Source organism: Anser anser (genome assembly GCF_964211835.1).
Source record: "Anser anser genome assembly, chromosome: 2".
In the NCBI taxonomy this organism is placed as follows: domain Eukaryota; kingdom Metazoa; phylum Chordata; class Aves; order Anseriformes; family Anatidae; genus Anser; species Anser anser.
In genome coordinates, this window is record NC_139721.1 from 138,699,620 (window position 1) to 138,724,498 (window position 24,879).

The 24,879-nt window shown below is 44.3% G+C and overlaps 1 protein-coding gene across 1 annotated transcript; it reads right to left on the minus strand.

Annotated features, from left to right (window-relative positions):
• Window positions 1–864: 864 nt before the first annotated feature.
• FZD1 (frizzled class receptor 1) lies at window positions 865–4,975 on the minus strand. Its single transcript, XM_083826971.1, has 2 exons — window positions 2,857–4,975; window positions 865–2,503 (listed from the first exon to the last, which is right to left on the minus strand). Exon 1 carries the CDS (start codon window positions 4,787–4,789, stop codon window positions 3,026–3,028), a length of 1,764 nt encoding a protein of 587 aa, XP_083683097.1. The 5' UTR covers window positions 4,790–4,975; the 3' UTR covers window positions 865–2,503; window positions 2,857–3,025.
• Between the last annotated feature and the right edge of the window lie 19,904 nt (window positions 4,976–24,879).

Here is a 24,879-nt window from a genome sequence, read left to right on the forward strand (position 1 = left end):
TGTAAAACAAATTAAAAAATAATGAAAAAAAATTCCATCCTCTTGTCTCACGTCATTGGAGCAGATTTTTTTAAGCTTCCTTTACTTCTCTACAGCTGTTTATGCATCACAATTTGAAAAAGGTAAACGTGCCAAAAGTCATTTACATCTTTCTCTAGCTCTACAGATTGAAATGCTGTATCAGCTTATAACACTGGAAATCAGAAATCAAGTGTCATAATTAGCCAGTCTTTCCTCAGAAAACCATGCTTACAGAATGGCACTTGGAACAATGAATATTAAAAAAAAAAAAAGTGTTGCACTGAAATATTTAAGAATGTGTTTAGTTTTCACAAAGCTGAAATCCTTCCATGAACATATCATTTAACTCTGGATTAACCAAGCAGTTCAAATTCAGGAAAACAAAACTATTTTACTCATTAAAATATTCTGACAATATTGCAACATAATCTCAGTGTCATTTTTGAGCAGTGAGAAAATCTTTTTTTTATTATTTTAGCAGGAAAGGGAGAAGAAAGGCTAAGTTTAGCGGACCCTTTTCTTTAACAACAACATCAAAAAAAAACAACTGGTGTGCTTCTTTCTTCTCCGGCCATATAGCAGATCTCTTCTTGGATTTCACACCACCAACCATACCCTGTCAGAGACCTTGAACAGTTTACATTACTTCTTTTGAAGGATTAATCCAGACCAGCCCAGAGATAAAAACCAAAATGCACAATGAATTCCTACACTGAATTCCAGCTTGTTACTGTGAACTCAACATAAGAAAAGAAAAAAGGAATCCCACACATCTTGTAGTATACACACTGCTTTCACACAGTATTTGAGTTAGTCAGAGGAATACGTAAAAGGACAAGATAGTTTTGTACAAAACCTCAATTTATTTCAGAGAAATTAAAAATATGGTATTTAATATATATAAATTTCTATTCCTCTATAAATATAGATGATCTTGTGATAATGAACAGAAATAAATGCATACCAAATTCAAATAATTTTGCATTTCAGGGTATGGTAGCCATAGATAATGTTTATGAACCTAAATACAGGCATTTGTAATATAAAAAGTTTAAAACAATACAATCAGGAGAGAAGCATTCTGCTGGTTTTCATACAGAGGACTAAATATTCAAATGCATCTGTTGAAAGTTACATTTCATTTTTAACCTTTTTTTTTCTTTTGTAACAAGAAGCACAATCCCACACACCCAGGAGAATACAAGGCAGTAGATATACTGCACACATGATACCAAATCTTTGTAGTACGTGATGTTATTACTGCACTCAAAAAAAAAAAAAAAAGACAGCAGAGGCTCTTTAAGGACTAACATCCCACCAGAGTGCTTAGACATTCTGGTTTTCTGTTTTCCCTTCCTTTGTTTTTACTACTGAAAAAAATCATCACACCCTCATAATGTGTAATGAATTAAATGTCAATGAATTAAAATTCAGGGGAATGGCAATGGCTTAAATGCTTCCAAAATGAAGAGAGAGCTTATGGATTTAATTAAAAAAAAAATCGGAATGCTGCATTTTATTCTGATGCTCTCTTTACTGAGCTCATATTTCCTGATCCTGTTTGCACTGAACCCTCTGCTAACCTCAGTAAACACCAGCAGGGCAGCAAGGCGTTCCAGGTAGCTCTCCCTCAACATTTTCGTTACCAGAAGAATGTGAACATGCACAAGCTGCCCCGTGATGACAGCAGGAGCTGCAACTGACTCCCGGGTTCAGATTTGCAGTTAGGCTTTAGTTTTTTCCTCCAAGGACTACGCACCTCGTGACGGACAAGGCCAATAATCTCATTTCTACAGGAGATCCCAGAGCGGACACCTCTCGGTTTTATGACCAAAAAAAAGTTCATTAGGTGGGTTTAAAAAAATTATTTTTTTTTCTTTTTTTTTAAAAAGGAAGTTTGTTGTATCTACGTCCCCATTCACCTCTGAAGCCATCCGACATGCTACAGGTGCAGACGGTGTTAGACCTCAACTCCTGGCCAAAGCAAAACAAAACCTGCCAACTCTTTTTCAACTATGTGGTGCATTTAAATAAATTTAAAAAACGAGAAAGGGCAGCCAGCAGCCAGCCCCCCTTGTACAGGGCACCGCGGCGATGCTCTCCTCTGAAAAAAGGCCGGACACACCTTCGGGCAGGACGGGCCATTGTTTTCCCCCCCCTCCAAAAGAAGGGCCTGGCTGGGGCGCGCAGGGCTTGGCTTCGCTGGGGACGGCCGAGGCATGGCGAAGCGCGGTCCCGCAGCGTGGCCATGTCCCCGCGGCGTGGCCGGGTGGCTGTCCTGGCTGCCCTGTCCCCACCGTGGGGCAGGGAGGCCGTCAGGAAGCGGCGCTCCTCCCCAACCCCACCTCCACCTCCACATACCTCTGGCAGGCTGGGAGCAGCACCCAGCCCGTGTCGGGAGGCGCCCTAGGCAGTCACAGCCGCCTCAGTCCAGGCCCTGCTGTTCATGCAACTGAAACTCCAAGCAAAGCCATTACAAAACCTGTGGGGGGGAGAAGAAAGGGGGTTGTTTTGGTTTCTTTTGCCGGTAATTTTTTCCCCATCCTGCCCTATAAAATAAAAATCCAATGCCTTTTTTTTTCTTCTTTTTAAAAAAAGGGGAGGGCGAGGAAGCAAAATCTGCAAACAGGTTAAAAATGTCCTAAATAATTAAAAAAGTGAGACTTTTTGTAATTTAAATACAAATATACTTACAAAATCTTACAGAGGCTATTTACATCCCTCTCCCCCAACCTTACAGTACGTTCAGTTCCTACAGGAGACAGCGAGAGAGAGGAGAGAGGAGAGAAGGAGAAAAAAAACCCCAAGTCTGTCCCAAGCGCAGGAGTTTCCCACCTGACTTTTTCCTCTGCTCCCCGTCGCCTGCAGGACAACAAGCAGTCTGCAAAGTTTGAAGTTTGCCGGGGCTGGATAAGCGCGAGCGTGCAGCCGGTACCGGGGCACGGCGGGTGCTCTGTGGGCAGAGCCCGGGTCCTCCGCCCGCCCGGCCCCCCGGCCGGGGGTCTCAGACGGTGGTCTCGCCCTGCTTGCTGTTGGTGAGCCTGGTGTAGAACTTCCTCCAGGAGTTCAGCGTTTTCCCCGACCAGATCCAGAAGCCCGAGGTGATGCCCACGATTAAGGTCATGAGATACTTGATCATGAAGACGGTGAAGTCAGGGCTCATGGGTGGGTGATGGCTGCTGTGGTTATTAGGACAGGGGATGGCATAGCTCTTACAGCTCTGCGTGACCCAGCTCCTTTCCCACTGTTCCCTAAAAGCTTGCTCGTAAAAATAGCAGGCAATGACGATGGTGGCCGGCACCGTGTAGAGGACGCTGAAGATGCCTATCCTCACCATGAGCTTCTCCAGCTTTTCCGTCTTGGTGCCATCGTGCTTCATGATGGTCCGGATCCTGAAGAGGGACACAAAGCCGGCCAGCAGGAAGGAGGTGCCGATGAACAGGTAGACGAACAGGGGGGCCAGCACGAAGCCCCGCAGCGCGTCCACGTTGTTGATGCCCACAAAGCAGACGCCGCTGAGCACGTCCCCGTCCACCTGCCCCAGGGCCAGGATGGTGATGGTCTTGATGGCCGGCACGGCCCAGGCGGCCAGGTGGAAGTACTGGGAGTTGGCCTCGATGGCCTCGTGGCCCCACTTCATGCCGGCGGCCAGGAACCAGGTGAGGGAGAGGATGACCCACCAGATGGAGCTGGCCATGCCGAAGAAGTAGAGCATCATGAAGAGGATGGTGCAGCCCTCCCGCTTTGTGCCCTGCGCCACGGTCCGGGAGCCGTCCTCAGCGAAGCGCTCGTTGCAGACCACCCTCTCCTCCAGCAGGAAGCCGGCGATGTAGGCCACGGCCACGGCCGTGTAGCATCCCGAGAGGAAGATGATGGGCCGCTCGGGGTAGCTGAACCGCTTCATGTCCACCAGGTAGGTGAGCACGGTGAAGAGGGTGGAGGCGCAGCAGAGCACCGACCAGATGCCGATCCAGGTGCGGGAGAAGCGCAGCTCCTCGGGCCCGAAGTACATGAGCCCGTAGAGGCGGCCGGGCTCGCAGGGCGCCCCGCAGTCCTTCTCGCCCAGGAAGCGGTAGTTCAGGTAAGAGGGCACCTTCAGCGCCCGCGGGCAGGAGAAGCGCCCGCGGGGCTCGCCGGGCCCCGAGCCCCCGGCCCCGCCGCCGGCACCCCCGCGCTGGGGGTTGCTGGTCCAGCTCTCGGGGTGCAAGGCGGGCGTCGGGGTGCCGCGCTCGGAGGCGTTCTGCCCCACGCACAGCTCGCCGGCCCCGTGCACCGGGAACTTCTCGCAGCGCAGCGTGTCGGGCCACTGGAAGCCGAACTTGTTCATGAGGGCCTCGCAGCCCTGGCGGGCGCGCTCACAGAGGGAGCGGCAGGGCGGCAGGGCCTGCTCCAGCACGGTGCAGACGGGCGCGTACATGGAGCAGAGGAAGAACTTGAGCTCGGCCGAGCACTGCACCTTGACCAGCGGGTAGAACTGGTGCACCTCCAGCCCCGCGTCCTCCTGGTTGGTGTGGCCCAGCAGGTTGGGCATGATGGTCTGGTTGTAGGCGATGTCGGTGCACAGCGGGATGGAGATGGGCTGGCAGTACCCGTGGTCCGGGATGGAGATGCCCCGCTCGCCGTTGTACTGCGGCGCGGGCGGCTGCCCCCCGGCCGGCAGCGCCGCCGCCCACAGCAGCAGCAGCGGCAGCAGCGGCACCGGCAGCAGCCGCCGGCACCGGCCGCCGCCAACTTCCCCGCCGCCCGCCGGCCCGCGCCGCTCGGCCATGCTCAGTCGCTGCCGGGCTCCCTCCGCCGCCGCCGCGCCGCTCCTCCGGGCCCCGAGCTGCGGCTCATGAAGGGAGCGGCGGGCAGGGACGGGGCAGCCCCGGCCGCCACTCGCGCTGCTGCTGCTGCTGCTGCTCCTGCCGCTGCCGCCCGCCCCGGCAGGCAGCGCCTGCCGCCCTCCCTCCGTGCCTGCCTCCCTCCCGCCGCCACCGCCTCCTAGCGCCGCCGCCGCCGCCGCCGCCCGACCATTTGTGCCGGCCCCCCGAGCCCGCGCGCCCTCCGACCGGTTTCCAGGCGCCCCGCAGTCTGCCTGCCCCGCCGGGGAGGGGCCTTGAAACCGACGCCGAAGTTTCCTGCGCAAGGGACCGGCTCCAGCGCCGCGCCCGGGGGCGGGCGCAAGGCGGCCGCGGGGCTGCCCCGCGCCGCGCACAAAGGCGGCGGGGCGGGACGGGGCGGGACGGGGCTGAGGGGGGGCCGGGCACGGCCGCCCCGCGTCGAGCCCCCGCAGGGGGGAGACGAGCTCGGAGGGGTTGGGGGGGACAGGGGGGGTCCCGGGGAGCGCGGGCGGGCGGCACAAAGGGAGGGCGAAGCCCCTCACAAAGCGTCCGCCGCACGCTCCCCTCAGCGCGTCCCCCGCCGCGGAGCCGCAGGGAGGGGAAGGGAAGGGAGGGGGGGGGGGGGGGGGGGGGGGGGGCAAGTTGTGGCCGGAGGCTGGGCTGGGGGCACGGCAGGCCGGGCATCGCCCCCCGGGGACGGCCGCCCTGCTCGTCCGGGCCCGGTCGGTGATTCCGAAGGGGCAGGGGGTGGCGGAAGGGTGGGAGGAGGGGAGGGAGCGGGGAACAATAACGGGGGTCGGTGCGGGGCTTACATCGAGGGGATCCGGTGGTAGCAGCGACTTGGGCTGTTTGAGAGCTGAGCCCGCGAGAGCCGCCTCAGAAGCATGCAGCTGGTGGTGTGAGACAGCCAAAACCCACCTCCCTCCCTCCAGAGACATCTTAAGGATCTCAGTACTCAAGTTATTGTCAGTATTTCATCTACGTGTTCCTCCTAGAGCAACTACAGCACTAGCCTGAAACACAAAATAATCACGAAAATAGGGCGTCCCAGCCCCTCTTCCCCCATCTGCCCAACACGCAGCTATTTGAGCTTAATTTAAGATGAATGCTGCGTGACCTGAAGTACCTCCCGTCAGGTTTTTAAAGTGCTCGCTATGTCCTGAGAAAGGAGGGTTTTGCCAAGTGAATGGGCATACAGTAATTGCCAACAATGGCCATTTCTTTCGGCATGTCTGAGGCGCGTCCGCTGGTGCAGAATGGCCGTTCTGTTGGTTCTCCCAAAGTGCGCAGCCTGGAAAAATGGTGGAGGCTGAGCGGGGGATTTACCGGGCTCTCTGGAATTCAAGAAGAATAATAAACTGTGCTCCTGGAGGTGAGGAAGATCCCAGCACGTTTTCTAAACGCTCAGTAACCAAACCTCTGTGTCGTGGACATGAATGTCCTCGTATTTGTCTGACTGTTAATGCTGCCTTTCAGAGCAGAACCAGGCGCGAAACTTCCCTGGCCAGCTGTCTTGGTTCTCTGCAGCATGCTACGACCCTCTTCCCTTATAGGCTAATGGGCTGCAAAAATCCATTAGGAATAAGACAAGCCTAGCATGTACTTCTAGCTGTCATAGGCGGCAAGGGTTAATAAAAGACATCCGTATTTCTTGGATAGCTGCAGATAAAATTTGGGCCTGCTATTTAGGCCACTTTCTTTCTCCCAGCAGTGCTGTCCCACATTCAAACTAATTAAGAGCAAGATCTGTGCTGTATAACGACTGCTGGAGCAGGATCGTGTTTGGAAATTGCCCAACCTTAAATATGTTGATTGCTGATGTCCTCATTTACTGAGGTTCATTGAGTTCTGTCAAGAGCTCTCTTCTCCGAGGACTTCAGTTCAAAAGTGATGAGCACAAATGCTGTCTCTTTCCATCTCCTGCTGAAAAAAGGTTTGATTCCTTGTATAACATATTTACTGTTTTAATCTAGAGATTTTCCTCTTCACATCTGCCTCAGTAATTAAAATTACCCACTCCTTCCTAGCACAAAACCTGATTTATATTCAGCCTTAAATGATAGTATTGTTTTCCTATTCATTCTAAAATAATTGAACGCTGAATCTTTGGATAAGAACAGATATTATGAACACTCTTTCACAGAGAAAATAAGCGTGAATTTCTAGCCAGTGTCAGGAAGACTCTGTGGCTTTCCACATGTGGTTTCCACACCTGGGGATGCATCGCAGAATCCAGGAAAGGCAGTTAAGACATGCAAGTCCATCCTCAGTTGGCTTAAATTCTCTCTACAGGGGTCTGCATTTGAAATATTTATGAAATGCTCAGTTCTCAAACTGGGGGGAAAAATACAAATGAAAAGTCACTAAGTTGCTGTGTGCTGCAAGCCAGAAATGTGTTCTAGTGGAAGGATCGGTGCATGCGGGACAAGGTTTGTACTTACAGGTAATATCTTTTATCAGAGCAACTGGTATGGAAGGGAAAATAGACAAATTTGGGGGTTTACAAGCCATTTTTCGCAGTTCTGAAGAAGTAGCTACTAATGCTAAATGCAACTTGGGAACGACTGCTTAGAGCTCAGATATGGATATATCAGTGAGACCAGCTTAGAAAGGAGAAGTAGAAGCTGGAACGGATGGGGTGTTGGGGGGGATGGGAGAGCAAGGACTAAGAGCTGTTAAGTCCATGAATGTTCCTAGGACTTGTCAGTTTTAACTGTTTAATGATTTTTCACCTAACAGAAGATTTCCTATGTGGAAAGAATCTTCCCAGAAGCACTTGTCCTAGATTTCAAGCACCCCAAACCACAAAACTCATCATTAGGAACATTATTCTCTGTGGCCCAAAACAGCAGGTCCGTTTAAACCATGCCTGAGCAAGAAGCAAAAAATGTGTTGATGCCTATCTGCTACTACTGCAACAAATACCCCCTGCCACCAACCCATCAGCATCCTGATATTCCCTGTGCAGTTCCAGAAATGTAATGTACTTTGTCCTGTGTGTCACTGTGCTGCCAGTGAGCGAAAGTTTCCCACAAAACAAGACATTCACCCCCTGCATCCATCACCCTCTTAACTCCCTCTGAAACAACAGACCATCAGGTAATTGTCTCTCCTTTTTGCTTAGCTTATAAATGCCATTTTTCCTCCCATCCACCTGTATGATTAACATCCTCTTTATTCTACAGATACCACCTTCTTCCTTTCCAAGCTGGCTTAATACCTGTAGTAAATCGTACTTGAAATTAGTAAATCTTAAGCAATCATTCTTAAGTGAAAGCTGCAGCTTGCATTTGTAACCTGAAGAAAAGCTTATAGGGCCCAAAAGCCAAGATACTGCTCCTTTTGTCGTATCCCAGTACTTGTGTACTAATTGTGTAGTACCCCAGTACTGCACATCACATCCACAGGAGAATATCACTGTGTACATCTTGTTCTTGTAGTGATTCCGTAGGTATTCACCAGGAGTGACTCAGAGAGAGGAGACAGGACTGAATGCTACCTTTGCTTGGTTCAGTACAACAGTCATCGTGGTCTTACACAGGCATCTTGAGTTTTTGTTGAAGGACAGGCAGTCTTCCCCTTCGCCATGGAAATTCCATGCTAAAAGAAGTGAAAACTCAGACGTTAAAGTCATACCTTAAAATGAATTTCAGCTTTTTTACTTCAAAACAATGTCCTATTGTTAATTAGAGTTGCCACTAGGGGAAATTAGGAGCTTGGCAGGAGGGAGGAGTACCAGATTTCGTCCTCAACCCTCTGTGTAACTAGGCTTCAGAACTAGGATGATAAAACACTGGAATTTTGCTTTCTGCCCATTGTAGGTGCTTACAGCCTCCATCTTGCATTGTTTCTATCCCAGTTGTATCGTCACTGTGCTGCTATCAGCAGGGTGCCTTTTTGTACTTTTTTACTTGTTATGAGGAAAGGGATGAAAACACAAATATTTGGAGAAAAACAAAAAAAACATGAAGCTGTCAAATTATTAATTATGGGAAGAAATGAAGAAAAAAGTAGTTACACTATTTTCTTGTTTTCCTGTAAGTGATTGGCAGAAATAGGATAGAGTAAAAATTTCCACAGCATTTTAGGAAAACTTACTTTTCTAGAGGAAATTATTCAGCTTTATATCACAGACCTATGCTGCGTACAGCCAGATATGCAATACAGCCACAAACTGTATGTGTGGTAAGGTTAGTAACCACCCAAATGAATGAAATCTAAAGACAGATGGTTACATAAATGTATGTTTGTCCACTAAATAAAAGCAAAAGATATACTCAGCTAACTACCTTTTAAGTTGATGATTTGGATTTCAAATGAGGGTTTAGAAGTCTGGTCATCCTAGTACAATGTGGCAAGTTAAATGTTGAATGATTTTGGTTTGATGCTGAGCATGAATTTTGCCTGATAAGAACAGTTAAGATTTTTAGATTCACATTCATGAAACCTCTCAGAGTGACCTAGGGGGTTCCACATGAAACAATACAGGTCCACAGTTTCAGGTGAGTCTCATTACAGCATCGCACTCCTCAGTGCTGGCAACACACATCACATCAAGTCCTCACTGTGCACAGACAAGGATGCTTGCTGGAGAATCAGTATGAACAATGTAAATGTTGTGAAATGAAGGACAGGTGATTACAGTGTCATACATCTGGAATTGTAACATAAAACAGGGTACCTCCTTCCATTGCCATATTAAAGCTACCATATATTTCTGATGATAAAATCCTTAATCCAGATGATACAGACTCCGTAAACTAAGTTGTGTTGACACAGAGATCTACAGACCAAAATTCTGGAGAAAAATTATCCAGGCAAGACTCCCAAGCAGCTTTTACACTTGCATAGTAAGATATATACTTGCATAGTAAGATATATTTCACTTTGCAACATGCCAATGACATAGCCATCTTCCCCAAGGCCATGAGCCATAGCATCTCGTAGATTTAGTTTTGCCAGAAGAATAAAATCCTGAAAATTTAAAAGCCTACCTTGAACATTGACTGTTTCTTGGAACATCTAGGAAGCTCTTGGAAACATGCCTGCGCTGACAGAAATAACAAACACATGCAGTGACTGGCAAAGAAAATCGGTAGGAGCTGAACAAGAGCCCTAGGTGATGGTGCCGCCAGAGTACTTACTGCAGCGAAGCATCTCTTGGCTCTACAGCCAAGTGCCCAGAAAGTCTTTGCAGCGCAGAGGCAGTGGTTATTAACACGCATTTGACAAGATATAAAGTAATTCTCTTACCAGCAGCTGGCCCAGGTCATCTTATCCTCAGATTTCTCCCAGATGCCTCTATATGTGTCTTTTATTAATTGGCTGTAATAGTTTGTGATTGTCAATTTAGGTAAAAATTGTACTGTATTTGTATTTGGGGGTTGTGGAATGGGAGAAAGAGAGTGGAAATGCAGCTCTAGCACTGAAGTCGATGGTAATTTACTCCTGCTGTGTGACACCTATTGTAACCCAAACTCCTACGGCGTAGCATGGGCTAGGAATAAAGAGCAATCTCTGACTAGCACTCGTGTAAATCAGACCCCCGTAACAGTGATTTTATGTGCTTTAAAGAGGCACAAGGAGAAATGCTATGCGCCATCAGAGCGGACTACAAAGAGTCTCTTCCTCCCAATACCCACAGCATTTTTTCCTTAACACTGTTTATTCAAGATAGATTGAGTATGTGGAGATTTGATTTTGTTTTCTTTTCTGTTCAGAAGAAATGTAGATGATCCCTTGCAAATTAAAGCCGCATGTTGCCTGCCTTTCCTGACATGTTCTGCGCCTGGGTGAGAGGCGCAGGGGCTGCTCTCTGCTGCTGGAAGAAGTTTTCCGGAGAATGAGACAAAGTCACAGCTCTTAAAAGGGCAATTGCAGAGCACAGCTCGTTTTGTTCAGAGGAAATGCGAATATTTTTACTCTTTTCATTTCTCTTTCTTAGGTGAATTCTCCTACAGTTGCGTACAGTGCCTGAGAACAGCACAGTCTCTCCCTTGTTCCTCGCACACAGAGATGCTGATTTAAGGGCCTGAGCCTGCAATCCTTACTCCCAAGAGCAGACCTGCTGCTTTCATCGATGCAGGGGAAGTGAGAAGAGCTTTAAAAGGCTGGGATGCAAGGAGAAATTACATGATGAGTTCTAACTACTTTTCCACACTGCTTTTGCCATGCTTTAAGTACCTTTCTTTTAATGAAATTACTCCCTATTTACACTGATGCAAATGAAATTAAGACCATATTTTCTGAATTAGTATTTCATGATACACAAATGTAAAAGGTTTGTGTGTGAGGTCGGGGGATAGAGCAGAGGAAAGATTTTCTTCTTTGTCTTTTAGGTGTGCATGCATTTTCCATGAATGTTACTGAGAGAATGAGCAGGATGAGGTCAAAGCCGGGAGTAATTCACAGCCTGCTTCTGCCTTTATCCATGGAATGTGGCTTGGTACAGACTAGAAGAGAATCTCAGCTTTCACTTTAAAAGAAATCTTTTGGGCTTTTGCTTTACTTTGGAAAGATAGCTTTAAATATTTAACCAGTGTAAACAGAGGCAAACTGCCCAGAAAGATTGAAAAGTCCGAGCCATTAGGATCTGCTTGTAAGCATTTATTCTCCCCTGAATACATTTTTCTCCGTATAAGAGGAGTCAGCTGTATTTTGAAGTGAATTCTTTTCAGAAACTTTGGGCTGGTTTTGTGAAAGGAATTTTCCTCAGGATAGAGAAGAGCAGTTTTGTAGGCCTTCCCCCAGTTCTGCAGCTGGCTTTTCCAGTTAGAATTTCATCTGCTCTCTGATCCTGGCTGCACAGCCACTTCTTGACACGCCAGCATCTCCAGGAGTATTTAGGATATCACGCATGGGCCCCATATAAACCATCCTTAGCCTAATTCCATGGTGTTCAAGGAAGAGAAAAAGAAGCACTTCAGAAAGTCTCACAGTTCATGGCAGTGAATATTACCTTAAGGGTGATGAGGTCTAACTCCCTGTTGTCACGGGTGGTCATTCTGTACAGCCCACATGTGCAATCACAACGTAAAGTCCAAACTCAAAGCATTCAAGCCTCTCATCCCCCAGTGCCCCTGTCTGAACATTAAGCCATTGAACATCAGTGTGCATCTGGACTCTTTCCTTCTAGATTTCATGACATCTCTGTTTTCCATAGTGAATAACATAATTGCATAATTTTTTTCTGGATTTGGAATGCCTGTGGAAACCCACACATTTGCTATTTGCAGGAATGATTAATGTAATTTTAGGTACTTTCATACTGCATTGCTGACATTAAGAAAACTATCGCATAGTTCCTAGAACTGTAGGCTGTCAGGACAAGCCACGTCATCTCAGTGTCCCAGGCGTTGTGTTCCCCTCTGGCCGCATGCCGAATGCAGGATCTGAATCAAGGTTTTGTTCCATACCTCAGACTCGCATCCAGGTTGCCCTCAGCTAGGGCAACTGCTGGCTTTATTAATCTCTAACATCCAGAATATTCTGGTTTGCTTGTGTACCTCTGTATTTTCAGAGGAAAGCACCTCTTTTTCCCACTGGTATTGTTACTGGAATACCACTTTTTCTCAGGGGTATTCCAGTAACAGCACTGCAAGGGAAAGTCCATCCTTACATATTCTACCGGGAAAGTGAGGCAGATGAGGGATTCTTGTTTGCTCTTCAAGTCTGGAAGCTCTTTAATTCATGAGGAAGGATGTACATAAAAATAAGAACACTGAACGGAAAGTGGGGAAGGGAAAAGAAGGATTTTCTACCTCATGGCTCTTAAGTGTTATCCTCAATTAGTTTTGCATTCATTGTTAAAATTCAAGAAGCACTTTACTGATGTGATTCTTTTGGATGTTTTCTGTTGCTCTGCCATTTTCTCTAGATAGACAAAAAAACCACAGTATTTCTGCAAAGCTATTGAGTTTTTATATTTGTATTTATATATGTTTTTAAGGTTGTATAGCTTCTTCTTGGATACATCTTATCTTTTAAAATGGGCAGATTGTGATTAAAATATATTAATATAATATTTGCTTAAAAGTCTGTAATAGAATGTACTGTGTCTACACGTACATCCTTCCAAGTACATATGTAACTGCAGTTTAGAACTGGAGGTCGAGATCTTCCTTTTGGAGGAGAAAGGCTGGCAGCAGGTCATCCTAAACTTTATCTATACCACTGCCACAACTAGCAAAAGGGTTTGCCAAACGGCTTTAGGAAGCACAATTTCCCTTCGTCTTACACGTGATGCATCTGTGGCTTCCAAGTTGCATGATAGAAACTTTTCACAGTTGCAACTGATTTGCAGTAGCAGTTCCATAGGCTGCTGTGAGACCACAGCCTTGAACCAATGTCTCTGGGATATGCCAGCCAGTATTATTTCTGCCATTAAAAAACTTTGTTCCCACATGAAGTGCGAGATAGCAGCAGATTTAAAGATGCTTCAAATCTAAGCAAGACTAATTCTCAGAAAATGCAGCACTCAGAATGCCAAGGAAAGGATGTTTCTTAAACCTAATTGTTTTGCCATGTCTACTTTGCCACTTCTCTTACTTTTTTTTTTTTTTTTTTTTTTTTTCCTTTTGAAATGCTCAGCACTAGGGATATGGAGCTTAAAGGCTTGTCTGTTTCGGAAAAAAAGTGCCAATATTAAACTAACCCCCTGTGTAGACACTCTTATTTCAGTTTAAAAGTGCCTTTCATGGAATTAGCAAGTTGATTCCTTGCTGACATAAGCTTAATCAATATGAGGCACTCAGGCTGATGCAAATTTATCTCCATGATGGGATTGTACCAATTTCTCTACATCTCTTTCAAAAACCATTTAGTTAAATCAGTTGTTTCTTCAAATGGACAAGTATGCACTCATTGAAGATGTGCAGTACAACATTGTTGCAGACTAAAAAATGAATTGCTTTGGTAATATGTAAATAAATCTTTGTTTTTGTACAGTGCTGTCCATTAGAGTTTGTTAAGCTGCAGATATCAATAAACTTGGAGCAGCTTTGCATCGGTGTTCTTAATCCCTGTTTTCTAAATGCAGGAACTTAAACACAGAGAAACAAAGCGTGTTTCCAAGGTCAGGAAAGAAAGTGTACGGTAAAGCCGAAGAGAAAATGGAGGCACATAGTTTCAGAAAGAGGTCAAGGGACCTTTCAGGGACCTTATACTTAAAAGGTGCTGGTGCCCATGCTTTCTGGTAATTGGCCCTTTAAAGTCAGCTCACCAGAGCTGGACTGATATATCCCAGAATAACTAGTCTGTAATCTCTCATTTGAGTTTTGTAAATACAGGTCTGACTTCTTCTTTCTGAATGATGATCCGCCCTTGTAATAAAATCACCACCTCAATAAATATTTATTTCTAGTGGTATCCTCATTTAGCTATAAATATAGACACTCTAATCTCAAATTCTGAGGCAAAAAGGATATTCTACCACTTGTTATGGCTATACCAAGTATATTTTTTCTAGAGATAAACATTTCAAATATTACTCTCTGAGCAGGGCTTTTTAGACTAGGAAGAGGAACACAATGACAGTATTTATATAGTACTATCATCCATTTCTGGAAAAATGGTCATGGTCCAAACAACCATTCCATCTGCTCTGTATTAAAGCAAGTTTATTAGTCTGAAGTCCTGTAAGTGATGGTTCTGGTCACAAACTAAACCATCCATTAGCTCTGTTGGAAAAAAAAAAGATGACAAAGTCAGGTCTGATGAGCTTGAACTGATCTCCACGGATCAGGCCTAGTTTCAGATGAAGAGAATAATGCTATGGTACAAATAATGGAAACATAACTGTGCAGTACAAATTGTGCAGTACAAATGCTGTATACAGTTAATGCAATTAAAAAGGGAAGCTTGAGACAAAAGCAGTTTAAAAATATTTGCAGATCTGTCAAGTCTTCCTGTGCCCCTGCTCCCAAAGCACCTGGACACATCGCCACCTCAAAATCTCTAATGTATTTGTTCTGAAAGATAAAAGCACTGCTCTGTCTTCATTTTGGAGAGGGAAATCTAAGGCAGAAAGAGATGAAAATGGCCTGTTCAAAGTCAGGTAGGAAGTCTGTGTTAGCAAAGGGAATTTAACCTAAGGCTGGCACACACACTTCTTTTTCCTGAGGCCTATTTTTCCTGCCCAGAAAGCTTTGGAGGGCTGTGAATCACAATTGTTTTAAAGTCCCTGATGGTCCCACACTTCATCCCACTCCCCCCATCCCAACCCCTGCTGCGTGCTGCGGCACTGCCGGGCAGCATGAAGGAAGGAGAGCAGTGCACTGCTCCAGCTGAAGGCTTTACACTAAACCTAGTGCCCTCACAGCTGCACCAGTTCCCTTCCCCAGCTCTGGGCTACCACAGGGGGCTGGTGCCAGCAGAGGGGAAGGGGAAGTCATGAGCTGGAAGACGGGAGGGGATGGCTCTGGCCAGCAAGAGCTCTGGCTTTGGTGGTTTCATGAAAGTGGGCGATCATGAAATTGCAGCTTGGGCTGCACCTTCAGAAAGGAAATGTAGTCATTAGTTATTCTGAATGGAAAAATAAATAAACCAATCTGGACCAACCACTGAGGTGATAAATATGGGGAGCAATCCCTCTGTTTTTTCTTCCAGTCCTGCAGATGAAAGCAGCAGATTGAGGGGGACCTGGGAGTGGAAAAGGACTGGAGTCACCTTGATGCTGACTGCCCTGAAAAGAGAGGTAACAGGACTGGAGGCCATCATTTATCACCTCTCCCCCGCTGTGTGTGGCAGGGCTCTTTAAAATGGATTTATTTAAAGTCACAGTCTTGGTCTGTAGCCAGGCTATCACCTTAAACTGTATTCTCTCATAGTGGCATGCAAGCTTCTTAATGTATCTTCTCTTATCTTAAAAACAATCAATATGACAGATGGAAGTCCTGACTAAGCATTTTTATGTTCATTTACTTGCTTCGCTGCCAGTTTCCTCACCCTACCTCCCTTGTACGCTCTAACTAACAAACGTTGCTCTCGGCATGCTGTTGTCGATAGCCATTTAAATACCCACCAGGCTGTGTAGGCAGCACAGACATTGCTGGTTAATAGGGAGGGAAGCCCCAAGGACAGGGCTGTGTAGCCAACCTGCCATCTCCACTGATCCGGGTAGCAGAACACTGCTTTTAAAGTGGCTGTGCCCCTCTGTTGCTGTGAGGGGATAGCTGCTAGACACTGAGGCATGCTGGACTGCACATACTGGCTCAATTTACATGCCAGATCAGATGTGACACACCTACTGTGACGTGCCCAGTGCCACTAATCACACTATAGAAAAAGTCTCTTTATAGAAGGAGGAGGCCAAGATCAAGCAGTGCAAGAGGAGTCCCAAACTTTGTCCCTTTTTCATTGTGGACAGGAGGTAAAGAGTCCTAAATACTTCTCAACAGACCTAACTAATGACTAATTGTCATACTATGCAGCAAATCCTCCAGGTTAAAAAAAAAAAAAAAAGGAAAGAAAGAAAAGAGAAAAGAAATTTGACCAGACAGATGGTCAGCGATGATGATCACCAACATGACAACTCTTCTGTAGGCTGAGATTGTTGTCATCCTCGGAATTCAAATCTGAAATGGATTTTGAAATATTCTCAGTAACTGTACAATAAGAAACTTTTCGAAATGAAATTGCTCAATTAAAATAAAGGCTGAAAAAAACAGCATTTTAATGTTGCTGGTTATTGTCTTTGCTACCTTTATTTCTCTATTGGGTGATTTCTTAACTGAAGTCAGTCTGAGAAGACTTCACCAGGATTTGATGTGGAAATTTCATGGTTATGCAGCCTTTAGTGTGTACCCAAACATTTCACCTCCTCTTCGTTTGTCCAGCACATGGGAAGTGGTACTATGGATACTACTGACGGCACATGAAAGCGAGTTTTCTTTCAGTATTTTTGTTGCCTTTAAAAGACTCGTCTCCTGCTTTTTTATACCTCCCTTGGGCTCAAGAGCCCAAGAGAATTGGTTGATCTTTTAAAAACAAGAAGACAAACCACAGGGAGGGTTATCTACCACAGAGTTTATGATAACAGTCATTTGGCTGAGGTAATAGACATGACGCCTAAAATCAGCAAATGCGCTGTTTTGTGGAGTACCAACCTAATCAATAAATCCTGTATGCATACACAAAGTTTTCGTGATAATTATCTCATTATTCTTGTTTTTTTTTTCTTTTCTTTTTTTTTTCTTTAAAAGTTCTGTCTCTTTTCTCAAAGCAGAAAAGAACCAAAGAACTCATAACCTTATACTTATGCTAACAGCATTTGACCCAGGGAACATAATCCGCCTTTACATTTTATCTAGATAAATTTCAGACGTAATTAGTTTTCCCAGACCCAAGTCTTGGCCTGTATTTCTCACAAGAAGATAACCACCCAAAAAAAATAAATAAAAATGTCACCCTTCCAAATGCAGAAATTCAGGGAATATCTGACACTGGTCAGAGACCCTTTTCACATTTGCAGAGACAACCTCGTCTTTCTCAGCTGTGGTCCCCCACCAATTCTGTGCAGCCAGTATGGCTTCTGCCTCTGAACTAGACATGCGTAGACGTCTCGTGTTGCTGTAGACTAATGACAAGGAAATTGGGTGTGTATTTTAGGCGATTCCCATGCTGTAACCAGACCGACAGTCCTACACAATTATGGTTTATTTCCATGCCATGCTGGAGGATAAGATAGACCTGAGGTTGAAGGTCATAGCACTTAAAGAGTGAAGAAATTTCTCCTGTAGGTGCTTGTTTTAGAATTGGATAAAGCCTCTTTATTGAGGTTTGTTTGTCATTACAAATTTCCCAAGTAAAATATTTTTATTTTTATTTTTATTTTTATTTTTATTTTTATTTTTATTTTTATTTTTATTTTTATTTTTATTTTTATTTTTATTTTTATTTTTATTTTTATTTTTATTTTTATTTTTATTTTTATTTTTATTTTTATTTTTATTTTTATTTTTATTTTTATTTTTTTTTAGTCTGGGCATCCACCTACTATCAGTGGATGTCTGCATCCATAGCATCCATAGCCAGGAATATGCCTCCACTTCTGGCCTCTGATCTGAATTGCTTTTGCTCTGCCCTGGCAAGCTGCTGGGCAGGCAGAGCAGTAGGGAACAGGCAGCACCCCGGGTGATAAAATGTCCCGTTTCCATTCTGGTCTGTGGAAAATTTTAAGAGCTTTGATGTCTGAAGGCATATGCACTCCAGCAGAGAGAACTTCACATCTCATCCTCTCCCTAGCCAAGAGTAGATCTTTCCTATTATCTCACAAGCTGCCTGACAACACAACACATATAAAAATTGGAGCTATCACCATATCAGATCATGAAACAGCTTTCCTGAATGTTGTTATTAAGGCAATTCTTAATGAGATAAAAACTAGTAGTTTAATAACTCTCCTTAGAAGGATGCTCAGTGTGCCCAGAATAAGGCTCAATACAATTAATTTGACTAAACAGTTCAGAAGAATTTATCATATTAATGTGAAGAAGTATACTGGAGGAATTACCACATGAATGCTCTAATTGCCTAGATTCCAAAAACACAGAAGTGTATCAGGGCAGACACTAGAATCTACCATTTCCACTGTCGTATGTTTTTGTAATAAAAAGTAGAATTAATCAAATATTCTTCTCTATTTAATTAAAGCAAGCCACAATTTTAGAGATAATAGTCTTGATACTGAGACAGAGAGCGCAGCTCTGTTTGCATGCTCATAGCCAAGAGGCTGCTAGCATTTCCTCCAGGGAGTATGTTCAGGTAGTTTATCACCTTGATGCTGAGCAGGTAAATATGCTCTCTGCAGGGCTGCTCTTTAAATTCATCCAGAAATGGAGGCAGACTTTGTCCTCCCATTTATGCTTTGCCTCCCAGTCCCGCATGAGGACCATGGGGTATCTGAATGGACCTGGGCAGAAGACGTCCCAGTTCTGGCCACTGTGTACCATAGCTGTGTGGTGAGCAAGCCTGAGCTGGCCAGAGCTTCTTCCCATTTGCCTCAGAAAGCCTGTCTGTTCTGCTGCTTTGGGCAATGTGGCAGTTACTGAGTAAAAGAAGTCAAGAAGGATTAATAAAAACGTGCTTTCACCAAAACAGGCCTTCATGCTAAACCATGGAGATCCATGGAGCAGACCTGATGGCAAGGTTGGCCAGGATGCTTCACTGCACTGCCCGCTGTAACCGAGGCTTTTACAGCTGGCAATGAATGTTGGTGCACATGGGATTGTTTCCAGAAGCTATACCGTGATGTCCTGCGAAGATGGTAATTGGATTTGGGCACCATCTTTGAAGAAATCAGACCTCAAAAAATGAGCATAAATATCGATGTATTGGCCATGCATACAGATGTGATAAGCTGCGCCTTGGTCCAGTAATACTGGTCGTGTGTATTTGTTAAGAAAGCACAAAATAAACTCAGAGCAGTGGCTTGAAGGGTTCCGGTAGCTGTACTATTTGTCATATTGGTCCCACTTATCTTTGCAGAAGAAGAAAAACGAGAAGAACAGTGGCGTAGTGAGATGTGGGACGGCTGCAGGCCCAGGCAGCGCAGTGGCCGAGCTGCTGAAGGCTGTCGGGGCAAGCACCAACAAAGCAGCCAAAACCAGACACGGGATGCACAGGAGCACAAGGAAGTAGCCGGTGAGCAGCTAGAAGCAATCCCTGTACCAGTTTTAGAGAAAGGAAGATCCTGCAGCTCCAGATAATTACATAAGTTTAGTCTTAGTCACCAGTGGGAAAAATCATCCTGAAGGTAATTATCGACAGATCAAGGCCAGTTTCAGGGGACGCAGTGGGTCCGTAACGGTGTGAATTCACAGCAGATGCAAGCTGTCCTGATCAAATTATCGCTCCTGACAACTGATGGGGGGCAGCAATAAAGGCAGATCATATGGAGTTTCAGATAACTGTAATTAATTTCAGATAACTGTGTAATTTCACCACTATAGCTGATGAAATTATGGATCGGTAAGGACAATACATCTAATATTCATATGTTTTTTTTCCAAACTTATTACATCAGGGGCTGAAGGCAGCTCCATTAAATGAGATAATATTGCAAAATGCTGGAGAGTTGTAAGACGATATCAAGTTCATGACTGGATATTGCATTAAATTAAGCTCTGTTTAGTAGTGCAATAATCCCTGAATAGGAGTGAACAGCAATGGCATAGTCTTCCCCACATCTGGAAGGGCACTCTAGAACAGCCAGATAAAGAAAAGGACCATTTACTTATTTTGAGCGATAATTAAAATACCTAAGTTTTCTAAAGACCCGAAATTTATCTGATTGGATATAGAAGTAGTCAGGAAAAAGAAGCACCACCATTAAAAACTTTTAATAAAACCACAAATTCAGAAGTTTTGCCAAACAAAGAAGTCAGTGTAGATTCATTATCATATGTATTTAGCACACACACACATGCAATATGCAAATTTGCACAAGAAGAAGAGACAACAGAAAAATCAAATACTCAGAAACTGCAGAAATATGATGTACTTGCCAAGACTCAGACACAAGTCTTTACAGGAGTCTGCTTGTAAGCCAATGCATATTTGAATAATTGAAACGACATCTAATGGAAATTAAATATACACCAAAAAATACGCGTGTGTATTCACCTTTATGACAAAAGTATTAATACAAAGGTACAATATTGAGATTGTCTAGGAAAACATCTTGTCCTAGAAAATGTAAGAGCTTTGTGTTCAAAGGATTTGGAAAATAAACTCCCTTTCTGTGGAGCCCTGCCCCTTGGGATTTGGCATAAGAAAGAAAAGAGAATTTCTAAGAAATATCAGGTTTTCTTTGCTGGCGTATTTTTTACTTTGTTCTGAATGGAAACAACTTGAGCTCAAAAGGTAAATTTCATTGACTGTAGATTTTACTAAGTGTGAGTTTAGCAGAGAAAGCAAAAGAAAGTGAAGGATGTACTAAATATGACTGCATTTTACAACCCCTTTCTTCTTATTCTTTTGATAAGCACTTAACAGAAGACTATTCAGTGAGAGCTGCCAATTCTTATTTTTACCATATGTACAGATCGGGAATGTCAGAGGAAATGTGTATGGCAAATTAGGGTGAACTCTGTGGCCTGAATGTTAAATGAGAGGGCAAATTATGCAGGATTTGTCTGCTATTTTACTGCTCTCATTTGTGATTTCTTTGGGCAGGGCACCTTTATAAGACTGTCCTAAAGATATTATCATAATGGAATGTTTTGCATAATGGAAAACAGTCACCTCAGATCTTCTTTTGCATGACAAACCCTTGATTAGAAAAATAATAGGATGGAAATGGAATTTGTATTTGTACAGGCAGGCATCAGAGCCAAGGAGAATGGAAGCTGACCTCAATACACTGGAGAACTGACATAGGCAGATGCAAAACCTCTCTCTCTTTACAGTAAATTTAGCCTAGAAATAGACTGGGAAACAAGCGGGAGTCATATAAAAGCCTTCCTATGGTGAAAAGTTCCTTATTCATGAGGAAAGTATCTGTGATATACAAAAGATATAACACATTTTCAAATGATTCATAGCTGTTTTTATACTGCAAGAATCACATTGCACCACTGTGAAAACAAGAATGTTTTGATATGGAACAAAACTCTAAATGTTTGAAATTTTACAATATATATCTCATTCAACTTTCACAGCTTCAAGTTTTTCGGTTCATTGATGTGCAGTTACAAAACAGAATAGAAATATAATTGCCTAAATCAGCATAGCCAGCCATTTACATGATTAGGAGCTGGATTTTTATTTCAGAATTGCATACAGACATGCTCCTATAGTCATCCGGATTCACACTCACATCTGCATACACATTTGCAGGATCATTGGTGATGCACATGTGTCATAAGACCCATTGTATTCAATTACTGAGTCTTAATAAGAAAGTTTATTTTGCAAGCAGAAGCAAGGAAATAAAATCTCTAACGCATACAATAATTTGCAAGATACTGTACTTTCAGGGAAATTGTAAAATCAAAAGGCAGATTTTGCTAACCATAGTTTTCTTATTAATCTGAGAACATGTGCTTTTGTGTGACTGGAATTAACATGTGTTCAACGTAGAAGTTAACAAAATAATTTCATTACTGTTGACGATCTTGACAGCACAAAACAGTGTTGTTCTCTGCCAAGTTCACACTGTGCATAGGTCTGACATTGATTTTGGTTGATAAGGATTCCAGCACAGCTGGTTTACAGAACACCCTAACACAACTTCATAAATGTGCATAGCTCAAAAAATGCCATCGTCTGTGATTGGAAGATAGTGGGAGTTGTACATGTTGGGAGAGTGCTGATCACAAATGTGCGCACGCTCACTTCTGCAGTTGTCTTGAACTAAAGTGCATCAGCCAGTCAATATGATATAGGCTGGGAAAAGGACCAGTGTATTGCTCTGAGCCACCTCACCTTAGCCCGATAAAGATAAAATCTTCGCCTGTCTTTGGTTTTCTGATAGCCATGTCCTTCGTGTCTCCCTCGCTGCGATTTTCTGAGATGTTCTTTGTCTGATCCAAAGTCTCCAGAACTGCAGCACGGATGGGTGTATCCAGCATCTCTCAGATTCAAGCTTATCATTTTTAACTGTAAATATCTGTATGACTACAGTTACATGTGTCAGCTTTGAGATAATGTCATGATTTCATTGTGGTCAAAGATCCTGAAAAAGCAAAGCATGGCTGATCTCTGCACAGTGCCTGTTTATGGTATTATCTTAACAGTAAACTCACAGCTGATTGCAGTTTGGCCCTTATCAGTTTTTCCTGCTAGCAACAGATAAAATCATTTCAGTTTTCTTAGGAACAGACCCACCTTAAATAAGACACATCTTTACAGACAGCTGAGAGGTAATAGTAACCTTTATGATTTAGCAAAAGTACCCTTTCAATATAAAAAATGACCCAAAAGTAGCCACAGCAATTAATAAATGTGTATGAACAATGGCTAATGAAATCCAGGAATTCAGCTGTTCAGTGCCTGAAGAAGCGGATTGAATACCTGGGATTAGTACTGCAAATTGCTTCACCTGACTTCAAGTGAGCTGTAAATGGACTGGTTGATTAGAAGACTAAAAAGATAACCCAATTTAATGATCATACATAGCTTGCCTACCAGGATCCCCTACCTGAACAGCGGTGTAGCAACTTTCTTTGAGGAACAGTTTGCAGTGTATCTGAGAATGGATCTCCCATCTTCATTGACAGCAAGAACATGCAAGCTAGACAACCCCCTACCAGCTGTCTGAACCCAGAAGCACATCCACCCGTGCTCCGAAATGCTGCTTAAAGTCATGAATTCACCTTCTCCAAAGTGCTAGCAGCAAGTCCTGTACTGAGACTGCACACTTAATGTATATATTTGTTCCCCACTCTGCTTTCCATTAATCGATTACTGTCTCAAAGCTGCACTTAATCCATCATGACAATAGTTTCATTTGTTAAAAATAAATAAATACATAAATAAATAAATCTGTAAAACGCTCTGAAATAAGAATGCAAGTTTTACTGGCGTCTGTTCAGCCCAGCTCAGTGACAAGCCTGCCCCCAGATCACAGCCATAAAGCAAAGCAAAGCCGAACCCTGTAATGACACCGCGTGCAAATGCAGCAGTCAATTTTTGTTTCACTGCTCACTTCCAGTAAGCCGATGCTGGATGCCGTTTAGCCAGCTCCAATTTTGGTGTCTCCTCTATCTGACCCAGTGAAAAAAACAAGCAAATAAACAAATCCCGTAAGGAAGGGCAGGAAGTTGTGAGAGCTGTGACATGGTTATTGTTACTAGGGAAACCACTTCCTTAGTATTCATGTGTTCAGCAGATCTGTCTGGCTGCGTCTCCGAGTCTCAGGCAATGTCATGAAATGAATGGCAACCGGGAAAATAAACCCAAACCAGCACAAAATTACTACAAGTGTCCATGACACTTCAAATGAAAATCTCATTTCGGTAACTCAACCCTAAGCAGAAACATCTCTCTGGAATATGCTTTTTTATCAAGAGTGTGTGTGCTTGGAAGAGGTGTCACTCTTTTCATGGGCTATACTCCACTCCTCTTTTCCACAACATTTATACAGTATCTGTAAAAACAGTCAGTACTGATAGGCTAGCATCAAAATCCTAAGCCCAGATACATACATCTTTTCAGTGCTGACCCTAGCTCCAATTACACAAGCAGCTCCTTCACCCAAGCAAAGGAAGGGTAAAGCTGGGAGGGAAAGCTCTTGAGGTGCCTGAAAACCAGGTCCTGGTGTTAGGACTCACCTCTAACAACAGACACAGTTGTATTTTTTGTATCTGCTTTCAGAGATTCAATGACAGGAAACAGGGCTGGAAGGTGTCCTAAGAAATCATCTGTGCTAAGCAGGTTGTAATATATCTAGCTTATACACAGATGCTCACCAGTTCCTTAACCTCAGCGATGGAAGTTCAACATATCTGGTTTTCAGTAGGAATGCCACAGCTGATAAATTGATTTTGCCTCTCCTCCATCTTGCTGAGCATCACAGATGAGTGATAAAGCCTGAAGAGGGTTACACACACCTTCTCTGACCACCTTCAGCCGCAGGCTGGCAGTTCCTCTGCTAGCTTTGTTGCACAAGCAGCTCAGTGGTATTGCTGTGCCTGCTGGACTCGAGGCACAGGGTGGGTTTGCTCATTCAACAGAGGTCCGGGGCTGGCGCTTAAGAACATTGTTGTTCCCGAGGATCTCAGTAACCCCAAGCGGAGCCACAACCAGCCATCTCAGCCCGCTCTCACTCTTGCTTTGGAGCAGAATGAATTGCAGCGGGGAGGTAGTGTGCAGCATGGCTGAGTATTTTAAACTTCACTTTGAAAGGGGGACTTTTCTAACCCGACTTTTCAGAAAACAACGCAGAGTCAGAGTTACAGGCAATGCCATGGGAAAGATAGCACTGCATGGTTTTCCAAAGGAAAAAATGGGGAGAAAAGCAGCAGAGAATGAAGAGAAAATGCCGCCTTCTAGAGTAACCAGATGATCAACAGCTATTTGAGCCTCGCTGCAGCAG